Source organism: Dreissena polymorpha, chromosome 4 (genome assembly GCF_020536995.1).
Source record: "Dreissena polymorpha isolate Duluth1 chromosome 4, UMN_Dpol_1.0, whole genome shotgun sequence".
Classification (NCBI taxonomy): domain Eukaryota; kingdom Metazoa; phylum Mollusca; class Bivalvia; order Myida; family Dreissenidae; genus Dreissena; species Dreissena polymorpha.
Window position 1 is genome coordinate 67536192 of NC_068358.1, and position 19102 is coordinate 67555293.

General features: G+C 37.2%; 1 protein-coding gene and 1 long non-coding RNA gene across 2 annotated transcripts in view; both read right to left on the reverse strand.

Annotated features, from left to right (window-relative positions):
* The window catches only part of LOC127879121 (uncharacterized), a 135677-nt gene that overhangs the window by 34450 nt on the left and 82125 nt on the right, over window positions 1-19102 (reverse strand). The window lies entirely within an intron of this gene.
* Window positions 1-19102, reverse strand: part of LOC127879100 (uncharacterized) — a 70069-nt gene that overhangs the window by 26836 nt on the left and 24131 nt on the right. The window contains exons 2-5 of the mRNA XM_052425742.1: window positions 7572-11110; window positions 6584-7197; window positions 4224-4339; window positions 943-1007 (exon numbers count right to left, since the gene is read on the reverse strand). Of these exons, the coding sequence (XP_052281702.1) occupies window positions 943-1007; window positions 4224-4339; window positions 6584-7197; window positions 7572-11095 (4319 nt within the window). The 5' untranslated portion in view covers window positions 11096-11110. The remainder of the gene's footprint in view (window positions 1-942; window positions 1008-4223; window positions 4340-6583; window positions 7198-7571; window positions 11111-19102) is intronic.

Below are 19102 nucleotides of genomic sequence, written 5' to 3' on the forward strand. Positions count from 1 at the left end.
CGGTCTTAGAAAAATTCACTAAAAACGGTGTCAGCAATATTCTTGGAAGAAAACGTTAGAAAAACGTTTCCAAAAAAAAAATTGTAAGAATGACCATATACTAAATTAAATAGATATTTCGTCTGATTTTTGATCAGGTAAGGCTTCATAAAGGGCAACTGACGATGTGGATTTTTGAAATGTGGTATATACCATAAGCATAGGTGCGTAAACGCACCTATGCTAAAAACCATAATAAAGAAAATTTTATTCTCTTTAATCTGATATATAAACAAGTTTGGAAAGAATTGGATGAAAAATTTGGACTTTATTGCATAAACACCATTTTCTCAATTCTAGGGGAGATAATTCTGTACTTCATTGACCAATAATGCTAATTTTTTATAGGGTTTGTGTCCTCATTGATATAAAGCCACGGTGCAAGTTTGGAAAGGATCGGACAAAAAATGTGGAAGATTTTTGAAAGTTTTCACAAAATAGGCAAAAACGAATAAACATGCAAAGTTCAACGAGCTCCTGCGGCCATGTTTTTAGACGAATCAAATTTCTTTGAACAACTTTTGCAGGGGAGCCTTCAAAGGTCATCCCTGTGAAATTTTTTGAAAATCTGATGAGCGGTTTCTGACAAGAAGATTTTTTAAGGTTTTTACCAAATATGGTCATGGCGGCCATCTTGGTCATGTGATCAAAATTTTTTTAACAATTTTTTTGTCCCATGACCTAGGGATGCTCCACATAAAATTTAGTTGAAATTGGCTCAATCGTTTAGTAGAAGAAGATGTTTACAAATTGTTTACAGACAGACGGACGGACAGACGACGGACGCTGAGTGATCACAATAGCTCACCCTGAGCTATCGCTCAGGTGAGCTAAAAACCTACAAACAGACCAACCAACATTAGGACTGCAGTCGTATAATAACAAAATACACTCTTTTCATACCTTCGCCGAAACATGATTTTCACTCTGGCCATTTTCTCATTAGTCCAATGACCAGCACTTGAATACTGAAAAACAGGAAGTGGAACATCACAATCTATCTGGATTGATGTTTTTTAAATTATAAATGACAAGCTTGTTTTTTTTTTTTAATAAATAAAATATAAATAAATCTTTACTATTGCTACATGTATTTAGGTAAATATAATCATATAACAGGGATCATTTTTTAATAAAATACCTGTACTTATCAACAGTGTTTTTATTGTTAGGTAAGAAATAAATGCAGATTTATTTCCTCATCAAAACATTTTTTCTCGAAGATAAAAGGAAGACATAATTATATGCACCAGCTATTAACTATTGCAGGTTCAAGCTCTTATGACATACATGCACCAGCTATTAACTATTGCAGGTTCAAGCTCTTATGACATATATGCACCAGCTATTAACTATTGCAGGTTCAAGCTCTTACGACATATATGCACCAGCTATTAACTATTGCAGGTTCAAGCTCTTATGACATACATGCACCAGCTATAAACTATTGCATGTTCAAGCTCTTACGACATACATGCATTAGCTATTAACTATTGCAGGTTCAAGCTCTTACGACATACATGCACCAGCTTTTAACTATTGCAGGTTCAAGCTCTAATGACATATATGCACCAGCTATTAACTATTGCAGGTTCAAGCTCTTACGACATATATGCACCAGCTATTAACTATTGCAGGTTCAAGCTCTAATGACATACATGCTTCAGCTATTAACTATTGCAGGTTCAAGCTCTTACGACATACATGCACCAGCTATAAAAGTGACATGGGCATCTTACAGTTTATAGGTGTCTTTCGCAACGGTTGTTTTTGTGTGTGTTTTCACTTCATATACACTTATACTTGTAAATGCAGCATCAACATACTAAAACAATATTCTGGCAAGAGAAAAATGATGCATTTGTGCATCAACTGTACTTTCGTATTTACAACTGACGACAGAAATGATTCGATTGAAGATGTGAATCTAAATCTAGTTTTAGTGCAGATTCGTTCATACAACACAAAGACACTATTTTGTTTTACTGATCATTTCGGCTTGGAAGACTGGGTGAGTCATGTAAAATATTAAATATAATATATACTTTTTATAAACAACTGTTAACAAGATGAGTTGCAGATAATTGGTCAGTAACCACATTTAAACGAACTCTTTTTACCTGTTAATTATTTTCAGCTCAATTCAACAGTGGAAAATGCCCACAATATCACTTTAACTATTGCAGGTTTAAAGGGACTGTCAACCACGACGACGAAGAATATAAAAGTTGTAAAATACTGTATCTTTTTACAATTATTAGTTTATATTGATTAAAATATCACGACTGGTATATTACATTACTTACAAAAAATTTAAGTTTTCATAGTTTCAGTATATTCGGTAATAAATTTTACTGGGTATGTCTACCAGGTAACTACTATATTTAACTATAAATAACGCTAGTAGATTGATCATCATCGTCATGTGGTAAACCCAGGAATGTAAATTGTACATGTATAGTGAATTGTATATATTTTATATATAAAATGATCAATCTACTTGTGTTATTTATAGTGTTTATATCGTTATGTCACCTTTTTTCGCAATGTACTTTCGATTTCACATCGCAAAATTTTATTAACCAATATACTGAAATCATGAACATTTCTCAAGTAATGTAATATACCAGTCGTGAAATTTTAATCACTACAATCTTCTAATTGTAAGAAAAAACAGTATTTTAGAACTTTTCTTTTTTCTTCATTCGTGGTTGACAGTCCCTTTAAGCTCTTACAACATTCATGCACCAGCTATTAACAATTGCAGGTTCAAGCTCTTACGACATATATGCACCAGCTATTAACTATTGTAGGTTCAAGCTCTTATGACATATATGCACCAGCTATTAACTATTGCAGGTTCAAGCTCTTATGACATATATGCACCAGCTATTAACTATTGCAGGTTCAAGCACTTATGACATATATGCACCAGCTATTAACTATTGCAGGTTCAAGCACTTATGACATATATGCACCAGCTATAAACTATTGCAGGTTCAAGCTCTTATGACATATATGCACCAGCTATTAACTATTGCAGGTTCAAGCACTTATGACATATATGCACCAGCTATTAACTATTGCAGGTTCAAGCTTTTACAACATATATGCACCAGCTATTAACTATTACAGGTTCAAGCACTTATGACATATATGCACCAGCTATTAACTATTGCAGGTTCAAGCTCTAATGACATACATGCTTCAGCTATTAACTATTGCATGTTCAAGCTCTTACGACATATATGCACCAGCTATTAACTATTGCAGGTTCAAGCTTTTACAACATATATGCACCAGCTATTAACTATTGCATGTTCAAGCTCTTACGACATATATGCACCAGCTATTAACTATTGCAGGTTCAAGCTTTTACAACATATATGCACTAGCTATTAACTATTGCAGGTTCAAGCACTTATGACATACATGCACCAGCTATTAACTATTGCAGGTTCAAGCACTTATGACATATATGCACCAGCTATTAACTATTGCAGGTTCAAGCTTTTACAACATATATGCACCAGCTATTAACTATTGCAGGTTCAAGCTCTTACAACATATATGCACCAGCTATTAACTATTGCAGGTTCAAGCTCTTACAACACATATGCACCAGCTATTAACTATTGCAGGAAGTCTGCAGCGCTCAATCTAAAGGGCTAAACCACTATTAGGATAAGTTAAGTGTTTTCTTCCAACATTTTTTTGCAAGGGGTTAGTTGCCTTTGGATTAGAAAAAACAACTGTTTTGCCTAAAATTGGTGGTTTGTTTTTTGGGGGACATTGGTCTTTTGTTTTATTGCTAACAAATACTTTAAAATTGAAAATCAATTGTTTTCAGTATTATTTTATCAAGGTTCAACTTTGGAAATGGTGCTAAAATTCTGCCCCAAATTTGACAAACAAAATGACTTATAATATTGTATTGCAATATGTGATTTCCTTGGTCCAATATATTGCAATAAGGTTTTGGGCTTTTCTTTGCAGCCCTCTTTATGACTCAGAAGACAGATATTTGCAACCACACCTTTCTGGCGTTTTTACTATTTAAGTCGAATTATGCAACCATGAAAAATTGTTAACCACTACAAGTATAAACCTTCTATTGAACAAAAAAGTAGCTAAAACATGAGTCATCCATTGGTTAATTCTGTTCAAAGTCAGATAGGACTTACCTGGTATTGACCAATGACAAGTTTTGCAAAGTTGAAATGGCGTGCCTTAAAAGACTCCTTCTTAGAAAGCTTCTGTTGGTTCACCATGGGGATTGGTGCATAGCTGGTGATGCCATCTGTTATAAGAGGCATCTAAGTTGAAATAGGTTTTTCATAATAATAAATGTTTCAATATTCAATGCATAATTAAACATGCTGTGAAAAGGAACTCTCAATGGATACCTCATGACTACACAATTCCTTAATTGCATACTATAGGAGCCAGATACCGTAAGCTTAGGCCAAAATAAACAAGACTATTGCCAAGAAATATAGTCCCATACCGGCTCCACCATTGTCAGAAATTCCACCATTGTCAGAATTTTTGTTGTTGCCATAGCAACCAGAATTTCTGATGTAGGAACAAAATGAAATGACGTGCATATTGTCCATATTGCCATCTATCCATGTTTCAAGTTTCATTAAAAAATATTAAGAGCTTTTTAAGTTATCGCAGGATCCAGAAAACCACCATTTTCAGCAATAATTCTAGTCTATTTGTTGCCATAGCAACCAGCATTTTTGACGTAGAAACAAAATGAAATGAAGTGCATAATGTCCATCTTGCCATCTATCTATGTTTCAAGTTTCATGAAAAAATATTAAGAACTTTTAAAGTTATCACAGTATCCAGAAAAGTGTGACTGACTGTCTGACTGACTGACAGACAGAGCACAAACAATAAGTCCCCTCCGGTGAAACTGGTAGGGGACAAAAATAGGTCCGTTTCTGGTCTCATTGGAAAAAAAAACAGGTTCTGTAGGTAGGGATTTTATTTATTTTCTTAATTTTTTTTTTGGGGGGGGGGGGGAGTAACTAAAATGGAAGGCTACTAAAGATTTTAATAAGAAATACATGCATATTTATGCTTTGTTTGCTTGATATTACATCTTATATGAATGAAAACGAAACAAGGGCTGTTTGTAAACATATGGGCTATAAGTTGTAGTAGCAGCCATTGTGTGAATACGTTTTTTGTCACTGAATACGTTTTTTGTCACTGGTGGTGATGGTGGTGGTGGTAGTGGTGGTGGAAGAAATAGTAGTAGTAGTAGTAGTAGTAGTAGTAGTAGTAGTAGTAGTAGTAGTAGTAGTAGTAGTAGTAGAGTAGTAGTAGTAGTAGTAGTAGTAGAAGTAGAAGTAGTAGTAGTAGTAGTAGTAGTAGTAGTAATAGAGTAGTAGTAGGTGGTGGTGGTGGTAGCAAAAGAAGTAGTAGTAGTAGTAGTAGTAGTAGTAGTAGTAGTAGTAGAGTAGTTGTAGTAGTAGTAGTAGTAGAAGTAGTAGTAGTAGTAGTAGCAGTAGAAGTAGTAGTAGTAGTAGTAGTAGTAGTAGTAGTAGTAGTAGTAGTAGTAGTAGAAGTAGTAGTAGTAGTAGTAGCAGCAGCAGCAGCAGCAGCAGCAGCAGCAGTAGTAGCAGTAGTAGTAGTAGTAGTAGTTGTAGTAGTAGTAGTAGTAGTATGCATTACAAAAATGCAGTTAGCCTTACATTTGGTTAAATATAAATATATTACAAGGGAGGCAAATCTGTAACAATAAATTTAAACTTATTGCATTTGTTTCCCCTGTAGTGTATTACCTCCCCTGTCCTGCTTATATTTATATTAATCAACAAAATTAAACATTAACACAATATTTAATATACAAAATATACAAAAAATCTCATATTCTGATAATATTTTTACTGATCCACTGTATTTTACTAAAAGGATGATGTTTCATTGGACTGATAATTATAGATTTAGGATTAGAGACCAGTTGCTTCAGTAATATTGTTCAGAGTGTGCCCTGTTGGCCGTGTATGCATTCTAAAATTATCATTCAAAAAACCATTTTACTATTTCGAGTCACCGTGACCTTGACCTTTGACCTAGTGACCTCAAAATCAATAGGGGTCATCTGCTAGTCATGATCAATGTACCTATGAAGTTTCATGATCCTAGGCACAAGCGTTCTTGAGTTATCGTCTGACAACCACCTGGTGGACGGACAGACCGACCGACAGACCGACATGAGCGAAGCAATATACCCCCTCTTCTTCGAAGGGGGGCATAAAAAAATAATTATTATTTTTTATATTTTTGGTGACCCCAATAAAATGTAGAGGGTCGGCGCCGATTCGGGAGACAGTCGGGCGACCCTATAACGGACCAATTTTTTGTTTGGCCTTATAAAAGATTTTTGTTTCAAATGTAATTCCAATACGCAGCATGCTGGAAGCAAATCCAACCTCAAACATGCTTGTACAGGGACTTCTTAGATCACAATCAAAGACACCCAAGAAAAAATAAAAAAAACAATAAAATATTCACAAGTACAACTTACTGTTTGTTATTGGCCTCAATCTGGTTACTTCAGGACCCTTTATGGACATGTGGTGCCTGGGATGTACACTTGAAATGGGTACCTTTCCCTCCATGAACACCTTCGGCGGGACAGTCCTATTCTGACAAACTCCCACAATCATTGGCTGCAATGCAGAGGCCCCACTTTGGGCATAGCTAGACGAAGTACAAGAACCAACAGCGGCCTGTTTGGATATCGGACGTAACCTCTTTGCTTTGCTCGACTCTTTCTGTTCCAGTTTCTTAATCATTTTCTGCTCCATCTCAGTCAGATCCTTGTCACAACAGCAGGCTGCAGTACACCGAACATTTGCACGCCGTTTTCGAACAGATTTAGAAGGGTAAAGCTTCGAGTCAGTTTTGGAGGATGTCAATCCCGCTTCACAAAAGGTTGCAGTTTTGTTAATTGGACTCGTATCAACAGGACAGCCTTGGTTGTTATTTTCGTCCAATACCACAGAATTTGTGGAAGAACACTGCAGGGAAGAACATGTTTCTGTTACTACCTTTGTTTGATTTAAGGATTGCACAGGCCTGGATATTGGATTTAGGAACAAAGGACCAGTCTGAACAACTGGGATTCCGTAATTAAACCTGAAAAAAGAATCAAATAATGCGTCAACTAAACTACTACTGAGGGTCAAACTTCAAAATGATCAATATGAACACATGTTTAATGTGAACTAGTCATTTATAAGTTAAAATAGTCAAAATGTTCAGAAGTGGTCTTACAGAAAATACTTTTTTTTAATGCTTTGGAGTGCTATCATTGCATCAAAATTTCCCAGTCATACAATCAGGACAGTGCTGTGGGTTTTTCTGGCATAATTTGGGGTGTCAAAAATTGCATTTGATGTTTACACTTTTATGTTAAATTCAAATTGTTTAAGTGTTGGGCTTTATTGCCTAACAAATCAGAATAATAAAGACTCTACAAATTGTTAAGAGTTAAAGGAACCTGTACATACCTGTAGAGTAATGGGTTTGTAACCCCTTGCTGAAGACCTAGGCTCTGGTTTGTAAGTAAAGACTGGTTTATCAATGGTGTGGACTGAACGAAAGGCTTGGAGGGAGGTCTAGAGCTAGACTGGTTTTGAAGTGCTTGTGCTATACTCAGTAAACAGTCTGTTGTGTTTGGCATACTCTGTGACATTGTATCATGCCTCATTGACACTTGTTGCACCTGTGATTGTGAAATTACTGGAGCACACATGGATGATACCTGCTGTAGTGGATTTGACGTTTCCATCCTCTTCTTGAAGTTGTCCATCGCTGCAAATATGGAGTTCATATAAGGGACCAGCACCCCACCAGCATAGGCAAGGGTAGGAACTGATGGATTATTGAGTGTAGATGACATTGGAAGGCCTGGTTCACCAATTGGTCGGATAGTTTGAAAGGACGTTAAACTGCCTTCCACACTGGCAGAACATGAATTTTCAGAGACTTGGATTTTTTTTGTCAAGTCCAAAGCAGAGTTGACTGCCTGCGATTCAAATGTGCCACTTTTGCAATATATTTCAGAAAACAACTTTTTTTGCATTATGAAATGAGATGACAGTGATGCATTGGAAGACTTCACACTTGTGCTTTGAATTTCTTCTTGCAATATTTCTTTCTGAGATACTACAAAGTCTTTATTGGTGTCAGTAGTATTACTTAAAGAACTTGAAATTATATTGGAATTCACATCTGAAGTCACAATTGAATCTCCCACATCACCATATTCACTATCAATCTCACTACAGGGGACACTGGCAGTGGCAGCATCAGATTCTTCAAAGGACACATCACAGGTTTCATTTTGGGAGATCACAGTCCTTTCATTCGAAGAAGTTCCTTGGTTAGAAAAAGTACTTGTAGACGTATCTGAGAACGCAGAACTGTCTCTGCTTATTGTATCCATAGTATTCATTATCTGTAACAAATTGTTTTTTGTTAGTTTTTCACTACCTGCAAATGACATTTTTAACTGGTGTTCATGGCTTGCAACTGAGAAGGCTGCCGTATAGGCACTAGATGCACTAGCAACCGCAATTTTGGAAACACTTTTATTAATCCCAATCAAATCTGAACTTGCTGTATTCGAACAAGTCATCAGATTTCCATTATTTAAGCCTTGACATTTTTGGCCCATACTTGTAGCCAACATTAAAGGCCCCTGTTCTAATCTTGTAGCCGTGTATAGTGGAGAATGCTTTCTAAAGGAGGAAGTTACATAAGCATTGGTAGGATACCTCGGCTGACCTCCAATATCTACGGCTCCATTCCCAAGCAAGGGCTGAATCCCAGCTTGGTTTAGTAAGTGGCCATTCACTCCATTGGCAATTCTTTCTGGACATTGCCTTACTGGGTTAGGCTGAAAGCTGTACTGGCCAAAGGAGGAAGGATTCAAAAGATGACAGTTTACTTGTGAAATCTGACTTGCAAGTACAGGAGTGGGTCTGGTAATGTTCGCATTCAGATAAGGTGGGTTAGAAATAAAGGTCAGAGGTTGCTGGACAATGCTTACCGGACTTGCAAAGTCAAGACAATACGCTGTGGAAGGACGGTAGACATGTGGTGGATTCTGAGGGGCAAAGTAATGGGGCAGATTCCTGGGCTGGCTGTAGAAATACTGACATGGAAACCTCTGCGAACCAAGAACTGCTGTGCCACTTTGCCAGAGGACATTTTGTTGTGGAATAAATTGTGGAGTGTGTCCTTGAAGCTGGGTGTTTACACCTAGCTGTGGAACATTGTTGTTTATGTAATTGTCATCGAAGGGATTTATAGCACTAGCAGTGTCCAGCATCTCTGTTTGACTTCTGTTATAAGCCATGGGATTCCTTCCAACAGAATTGTCATTTAATATTGGATTTTGGACTTGGTTTTGGTAGTAAGGTGGCACTTTACATGTTGGTTTATTCACCAGATCTATACTGTAGCCCTGTCTAGAGCCCATTGAGCTCACAGCAGTCCAAGTGGAGATGTCTGGGGGTCTACCTTGATTTATCAAGTTGTTAAATACTGACGCTGGTGGTATTGAAAACTGTGAACAAGAGTTTACTAGACCTCTTTGCATATTTTCCATCGCTTCACTATAGCTCCTCTTTATCCCCTGTTTTTCACCTAGGTTACTATTCTGATCAGCATATGAAGCATTCATGGCTGGCACTGGATTCTCAGTCATATCTGGCCAGACTCCACTGTCTGGATTCCAACTTGCACCCACAACCTCACAGTCTTCAAAAATGACAGGATCTGGGGTGTTAAGTGTTGAATTTGATTGTGAACCATTGGTGGGATACTTTGAATTCCACTGGTTGAAGCCGTGGTAACCAATTTCGTGGTCTTTTCCATAGACCTCTGTTGGGCTGAACTGTGTCATGTGAAACACTTCGGGTGACACTCTTTCAGAGTCTGTCTCTGAAGTAACAAGTCCATCGTGTGGGATGCTTTTTACACTGTAGCTATTTTTAACATTTTGGGGTATGGAATCCTGAATGTCACTGAAGTCAGAGTATTGAGAATCTGGGCATGTCTCAATTTTATTGTTATTCAAATCTTTTTCAGTATCAACACTTGCTAACTTTAGAATTCCTTCGATTTCTTTACAAGACACATCTGGATTATTCGTGTTCATAGAGTCTGTGTCTCTACTTGTCTCTAATTCATCATCTACATCATTGGCATGTTCATTACCACTACAAGGATTCATATTGTGGTACATCAAATTGCTGTCAACCTGTCTGGGCAAATTTTGAGGAAGATCCTGAAAACATTTATCAGTTTTCAAATCTTTTGCACCACAAGCTTCAACAATTTTGTCAACAAATGCATCACTGTCTGTTTCAATCTCATCCACTAAACTCTGCTCAAGTTCTGAGTAGGAATCAATTTCATTAGACACAGATTCTTCATTTTCATTTAATTCTTGCATACTGCCTTTACTCCTGTCATGTTTGAGTATATAATTATACATATCATAATCTGACCCTTTCTCCTTGGAAAAGCTCATTTCACCAATGTCATCATCATCATTTTCTGTCTCTGTTTCAATAATAATAGTTATTGAGGAATTCAGACCATTTGAAACTGAACCCTGTTTATCAAAATCCTCATCATTTTGTGCATCTTTCTCATTATCATCATTTTCACCATCATCACAAGAAACTGAAGAGCCAGAATGCTGGTCTAAACTGTTAAACTTTTCCTTCAAATCATTCTCTATCTCTTCAAAATCCCTATTGAACTGCAACTGAATTGTTCCACTAGCCTTCCCAACTTCTTGCTCCGATTCCTCACCAGTTCTAATAGACTTAACAACATCATCTGTATCAAGTTCTTTTTTAGGAGCTGCTTCCATTAGTTTGTTCAGTGTAGCTACCTCTTTAGGGTCTTGGCCCTGCATTTCATTTGTAGTGCTTACTGTTTGCTCATCGCTAGAACACAGGTTTTCTGTGTCAATTGCATTCAAGGAGCTGTTGATTGATGCTGACCTTGTTTTCATAGTTTATGGAAATATCTGAAACAAGGACACAGATTTGTTATCTTATTTTCATGTTATGAAGTGGGTCCTAATATCTTCCAATGCTTTTATACCCAATATAAAGGTACATATGGAGATTTCTTCATTATGATATAATTTGGAAATCTACCCAAATGTTTTAATTAGGGATGCAAGAGGTTTAATTATAACCGGTTAACCTACCGAAACGTCCAGTTAACCGGTTTACCTGAATCATTTTTTTTATTATGCTTTTTTTAATGGAATCATTCATGCGATTTTACGTCTTGTGTGCAACATACTGTCAACTTGCGCTGGCCTCAAATTAGAACAACATGACGCACCATCGACAGTAATAAGTAACGTGTCAACAAAGTATTAAAGCAATAAATCAGTAACTTTGTGATTACAAACAGAGGGGATGTTTTGATAATCGCGCTGTTTTGTTTTACTCGCTAAAATTTAACTAGTGTACGGGCACACTACGGCGGGGATTTGGAGGCTATTAGCGAATATATAATTGGCACATTTATCTATTCACGCAATAAGAATCAGCTTGAGACATTGGACGGCTTATTGTGCCGTTTTGTTAATAAATATTCAACACTGCACCCCAGGAAACCCAATACCATGCTGGTCGTGTAATACCATAGGGGACAGTGCTGTGAATTTTGGCATGAACTTACATAGGGTAAGAAAATTGGAAAAATTAAATTTTTCAAAGTCCAATTTGAAACAACTGTGTATAAACATTGATAACAATGGTATTGGCCTACATGTAAAAAAATCCTGACAAATTTTCTTTAAAAAATGAGCGAAATGTGGCTCCCTGAAGTAGAAGATCGGCCACAACCGGCCATTTTCAGACATTTAGGGGAGAAAAAACTGCTTTAATTTGCAAGCCACTACCATTTTTAAAAGATTTACACAAACTTTCACATGTCTGCCATAACCTGTCTGCAGGGTTTCTCCTGAAAACTATTAATTGTGGAGAAATTTGCGTTTTTAATGACCATGCTGGGAAATCATTGATACCATCTGGAGAAGACCCGGAAACCATATGTGGGCAGTGACTTCATAATTCTTTTTCGTGACAAAAAACCTAATTTTCAGCCATTTTAATGCAATTTCTTTGCTTTGTAGATGCCTTTAGTAAGTGTATGTGGACACATATGCATATAAATGTACTTTTAATGCTTTTTAATACATTCAATGAAAGTATTTGGCTTTCAACCATAATCATTTCAGAAACGTGAATCCTTTGTCTTATATATATATAATGTGGTTATTCAATGTCCACTTTAGATATGTAAAAAAGCTATCACAATGCTAGTGTTGTCCCCCCCCCCACACACACACATTATTATACCGCCACAAAGTCTGTTTGGGGAGCTATGGCCGTCCAACCCGACGTGGATCTTGCGTCCGGGTAAAAAACTTCGTCGTATGTTCAACGTAAGCCTTCCTGGAGGCATCCAGCGCCTGTTTCCCAGCACCCATTCCTGTTGAACAGCAGCCGAAGCTTGTCAACGCCAAACTTCTCTGGGAAAACGTGCGGAAGGAGTAGACAGGCAAAATGTGCCTCATTGTTTGCCTCCCTGTTTATGGCGTCCAGTATCGCCTTGTCAACAAGGCTGGTTTCAGGCATCTGGTTTTCCTGGTCTGTGTCGGGCAGTATAGGCTGCAGAGGCTGCATAGGCTGTATAGGCTACAGAGGCCGTCGACTGGCCAACGACACCTCCAACCGCTCCACTGCCGCTTCCAGTTTTGTTAACCGCTTTCCCATGCTGATCATGGCTCTCGTCTGATCCGCCATGTATGTCTCCATGCGGTTCAGCAGCACAAGAATATGTGCCACGCTGCCGGGTTCCATTGTTGCACTTGTTCTTCTGGCAGGCGTGGGTCTAGTGATGATTGACGTGGTGATGGTTGGTGTTGCTGGTCTCGTTACCGTGGCGATGGCTGGTGTTGCTGGTATCGTGTCCGTGGCGATGGCTGGTGTTGCTGGTCTCGTGTCCGTGGTGATGGCTGGTGTCGTGTCCGTGGCGTTGGTTGGCGTTGCTGGTCTCGTCGTGTCCGTGGCGTTGGTTGGCGTGGTTTGTCTTGAAGTTCTTGGCGTGGCGTTGGTTGGCGTCGCTTGTCTCGAAGTTGTTGTGGCGCTGGTCGGCGTTGCGGCTATACAGGTGGTAGCCTGGACGACGGGTGATGTTGTTTGTTCAGATGTTGTTGGTTGCGCGTCGTCCCTTGGCGAGCCAACAGACACCACAACGGCCCTTTTCTTGGTGACCTTGGTGATCTTGGCGATGGTTTGGTCCACGGCATTCCGTTTTCGCGTCGGGGCAGACAAAGCGGTGATCCGTGTGGCCATTTCTTTTTCCATTGAATCCTTCTTTCCCTGCGCTAGCGCAGATGCAAGCCCAACCTGCTTCCCGCTTCCCCACTGCACATTGTACACTCCGTTGAGCTCAATCTGTTAATAATAAAAGTAATACATATAAGAACTGGCACAAGTGACTGAATGCACGTTCAATATCAAAAGCAGTTTTAAGGGGTCTAAATCCTGAATTCAGGAATAATCCTGAACTTTGACACCTCTGTTTATTTACTCACATGGTTTAGTGTTTACGCAACATAATTTATAATTGAAAGTCTTCTTACAATACATGTGGTTACTTAGAAAACAGTTATTAAAATGATAATAAAGATGGTGTAAGATGCAACAATTGAGTTCTGACACATCGTTGTTAAAAGAATAGATAAAGGTTGCGATTATTAATAATTATTGTATCAATTACAACAGCGACAAGTAGCAGCGCCTGAAATTGGAAATGACGGATTTTGCCGAGTCAGGTACGTTAAGCATTACATTACATACACAGAACTCCCAAGCTTCAATAAATATTTTCTTCTTTTCTACAGTTTAATAATGCATGCGCATAGCGGGATACTTTTATACAATGTATTCATATTGTTCTACTTCTACTATTTTCCCGCGTGCGCGGTTTATGTTGCAGTGAAACACGTTATTATTTAACATGTTTTGAAGAAATCAGTATAGCTAACATTAAACATTTTGCACAGTGAAATCGCATGCATAATATGGACTTAAGGTAATTGGAAATAAACAAATCAAAACTCGCTGACTATTACCCTCAAGTTTATGATTAAATAATCATGTGATAGTTCATGACCATGTCATAATATATAAACTATTCTTTATATTTACATTTCTAAATATGATTTTACAAAATTAATACTTATCAATCCCTAATTGAAAAAACCTAATCTAGTATGGAGAAATTCACTTTAGATGAATTCATTGCAAAATCACTCTAAACAAGCCTTGCTGCACTATCATGATTTTGACAACTTGTTATTTCATGTCAAATTCCATGTTCACTCGTATTATACGGGAAAATTAATACCGGGTACAGCTGTCATAACTTGGCATTATACGAGTCATGTAATAATAAGTCTTCTAATCGTTATTTTCCTTCATAATATTTTAATGATTACCGGAATAAACCCCCTTCGGAAGAAACCCCCTTCCCTAAAAACGGCATAGCGGAAGAAACCCCCTTTCACATTTTGCATACGCGGCAGAAACCCCCTCGCTAGTTTTGCATAGGCAGAAACTATGAAAGGGTGTTTCTTCCGCCCTGCCGTTTTTAGCGAAGGGGGTTTCTTCCTGAGGGGGTTTCTTTCGTACACCTATTTTAAGCATTCGCGTATCTTCAACAATGGGGAAACTTGATGTTAAATCAAAACTTGAGCTTATTTCGTTGTACAAAAGTGGAAACTCAACTAAGCGAATTATTTCAATTATGGGGTGTAAAGGCATAGTTATTTCCCGAAACCAGGTGAATTACTGGATAAATTCATACGAGAGTGGACGTTTTACATTTGATGAAATTAATGAACGCGGACATAGTTGGGCACCTAGGAAGTTATTCCAGTGGGACATTGATTTCATTAGAGAAGCATTTCGTAAAGATCCAAACGTAAGCAGTACGGATATTCATAAGCAATTGACCGAACAAGGTGCGACCTTTAGTTTGTCAACTACAAAACGTGCAATTCAGCTAGCCGGATATACAAGCGCAACTCCTAGATATGCGCAGCTAGTTAGCGTTGCAAATAAGATCGTTAGAAAAGCTTTCTGCCAGAGCCTGCTTGAGCGAAACGACACATTTGACGATGTTATTTTTACAGATGAATCTTCCATACAATTACATTCGAACAAACAGACATCGTTTAGACCTAAACATTCAGTGAACACGTGCATGCCCAAACCTAAACACCCACTGAAACTTCATGTTTGGGCTGGGATAAGTCGACGTGGTCCGACTAAAATTACTATTTTTGAAGTAATTATGGACTCGGAATTTTATACCAATTCTATTTTACGAGACAACTCCACTTTTATCCACTTGCGTTTCCCGAATACACACAGATTTCAACAGGACAATGACCCTAAACACCGTTCTCGAATGGCCATGGCTTTTATGGAGAGCAACGGAATCAACAATCAAAAATGGCCAGCTCAGAGCCCAGACCTTAACCCCATAGAAATGGTATGGAACCAACTTAAAGGATATGTTTCAAAATGTGAAATAGAATCATTTTGGATTACCCTCATGACTGCTGACCAGTGCAACAAATATATTGATAATTTATTCAAGGTGGTGCCTATTTGCATCAAAATGAACGGTTGTGCTACTGGCGATACGCCCAACAGAATATTCAGGCAGGAGTCAAGAGGAAAATCAATTATGTATTTTAACAACCTATTAGACACGGACGAACGTACCCGTGAAACAGCCTCACTGCTCTTACCTGGTTAGGCGAATTGTAAATTTTGAACAGCTTAATGGACCGATGAAACACTTGAGAGAAATGTGTCTCTTAATGGTGAAAAGGCATAACGCTGTTATGGATTACCGTAAATCATACATTTTCGAAGCAAAGGGATTGTTAACAACATGCTGTGTTTTTTTAATAAACCTGTACATGCAGTATGATGTTGACATGAATTAAATTATCGTAACTTTTCTGTTGTGTTGTTCGCTCAAAAGGGCATATAGAAACATTAATTACGATCTGAATAAATTTGATTGGGTTTATACTAAATTGCAAATAATAAAAACGTTGTTTTCTACTATTAAATATACATTTATGAAGCCTAACTAGTTTAATTTCCAGATGGAATTATGATTGACATAGGTAATGGCAAATACATAATCAAACAAATTATAATGTACTCTGTGACTCGTTTTTTTTAGATACCCTTGTTGCGTATTATTGGAATTTTAATTTAGCGTGAATAAAAAGCAGTTTCAACTAACCGGACCGAACCTATCTTGTTTATTCATTTACCCTTTTTTCAAAATAACCAGGTTAATAACTAAAAAGATTCCATTTTAAGTAAATGTACCCCTGAAGATGTTTAAGAAGAGATAGCAGTTTCATAACTATACTCCTCAATTACCAATTAAATAACATACTCAATACTATCGATTGTTCGTTATACTAATAAATGCACAGTCGTATCGTTTTCGTAAAGTGTACTACGATGTCCTCACGTGCAATATATAGACGGGCGATATTTTAACAACCTGATGTAAAAGTATCATTCCCTAAAACCATTTGTATGTACGATCGTTTCCACTCCATGGTAATATATTCACGTTGACGTGAAACATTGCAATAATATAATTAATTGTAATTAGTTCTTGATACTTCGTATAATACTCATAAAAATTCCAAAATATACTAGCACTTGCATGTCACATACAACAACATGGATAGGCTTATTTAAATAGCAACACTTTTTCTCAATTTGTAAGCTATTGCAAATTACCAATGCCAGTCATATATATACGTTCAAATATACGTGCAAAAATGGTATTTATGATTCCATTATATAATTAAGGCCATAAGTGTATAATCATCATCATCATCATCATCATCATCATCATCATCATCATCATCATCATCATCATCATCATCATCATCCTCCTCCTCCTCCTCATTAGTATAATGAACATTCTTAACGGCACGTGCCAAATAAAGGCCGTGGGTTATTCGACATCAAACTGAGCGTATTTATGAGAGAACTTTACATGAAATAGCGAACAAGAAAAAATATGATACATTGTATAAATCATTACCGTGTTAAAAGCAAAATAATTCGTATACGTTATAGTTCGCATTTGTGATTTTACCCATAAGCTTTCCGACCGTGGGTTATTCGACAACAAACTATAACGTACAGGAATTATTTCGTAAATAATTCACGGTTACATACATGTATGAATGGGTCAAATTAAAAAAAGGTAATGAAATGCGTAAAAACTAAGATGTATATATTTATTGCCCATTAAATTTTACTAATTAATATATTTGGTTCTAAATGTGTTCCGTTTGATATTTAGACAATGAACGTTCAAAGCAATGTTTATTACATAAATCAGTGGTAAAAAAATAGCAGACCCCTTGATTTTCACATAATAGGCAATTCGCAAACCTCGATTATTTGAAAAGTAATTCACGATTAACAAACAGGTGCTATATGGTACCTCTGTAAAATTCAACATACCAGACATTATACCGCTTTAAAAATGTCCACTAAACGATCATACACCCTTAAGTATGCACAGGAATTTTCTACAAATATTTATTTAAAAGATCAAATATAAACTTCACCGACTTTATTTTATGTAGGTCGGATTAGGTTTGGTAAGCTTTTTTTAACACTACGCCATATCAATGATGCGATTAAAGACAATAATTATAACTAATTGTGTTTTCATAATTAACGTATTTGTTTCTTACTTCGTCGGCATCCTTGAAGTGTTTCCTGGTTCGAACCTGGAACTTCTTGTCTTCAAGAAACTGTACCAGGAAAAACAAGGTTTCCGTCGCCAGAAGGTGTCGCAGAGTCATCGTGCACAATGTATATATAATCCTAAACGAACAAACAATATCACAACAAACACTGTAGAAAATATACCAAGTATATAATTCGCAGTAAATCCAAAATAGCAGTAGTAAACAAAATCAACTGTATAATATGAACTGAATGAAACGAGCTTATATACGCATATTCAAACAATAGTGATAATGAGCTGATAATTGACACAATAACAATTAAGTCTTTATAATTGATGTGGCTTCAAACTGCTAATTGACTCTGCAAAAATATAATAGCAAAAACAACATGCAATTATAAATCCACCCATCTTCTGGAGCCTTGACCACTCTTAGGTGCGAAAACAGCTGCCTGGTCGCCTTGATGTCTCGAAATGAAAGGGAAAACAATTGTACATAATTACGTGACCTTGTTAATGTGTGCAATACAACAACAACAACAACAACAACAACATTTATTAGCTTTTAAGCATAAAATTGCTTTTTAGCCAAATGTATAATATACACGTGTAAATACATTCTTTACGGGCAGGAAACTTACTTGCCAGGCATACTAAATATGCTTATATGATAATACCTGTTGTCGTAAAAATAAAACCAAAAACAACAAGGGCTGTTTGTAAAACATGCATGCCCCCCATATGGGCTGTCCGTTGTAGTGGCAGCCATTGTGTGAATACGATTTTTGTCACTGTGACCTTGACCTTTGACCTAGTGACCTGAAAATCAATAGGGGTCATCTGCGAGTCACGATCAATGTACCTATGAAGTGTCATGATCCTAGGCAAAAGCCTTCTTGAGTTATCATCCGAAAATCATTTTACTATTTCTGGTCACCGTGACCTTGACCTTTGACCTTGTGACCTCAAAATCAATAGGGATCATCTGCAAGTCATGATCAATCAACCTATGAAGTTTCATGATCCTAGGCGTATGCGTTCTTGAGTTATCATCCGAAAACCATTTTACTATTTCGGGTCACCGTGACCTTGACCATTGATATAGTGACCTGAAAATCAATAGGGATCAACTGCGAGTCATGATCAATCTACCAATGAAGTTTCATGATTCTAGGCATAA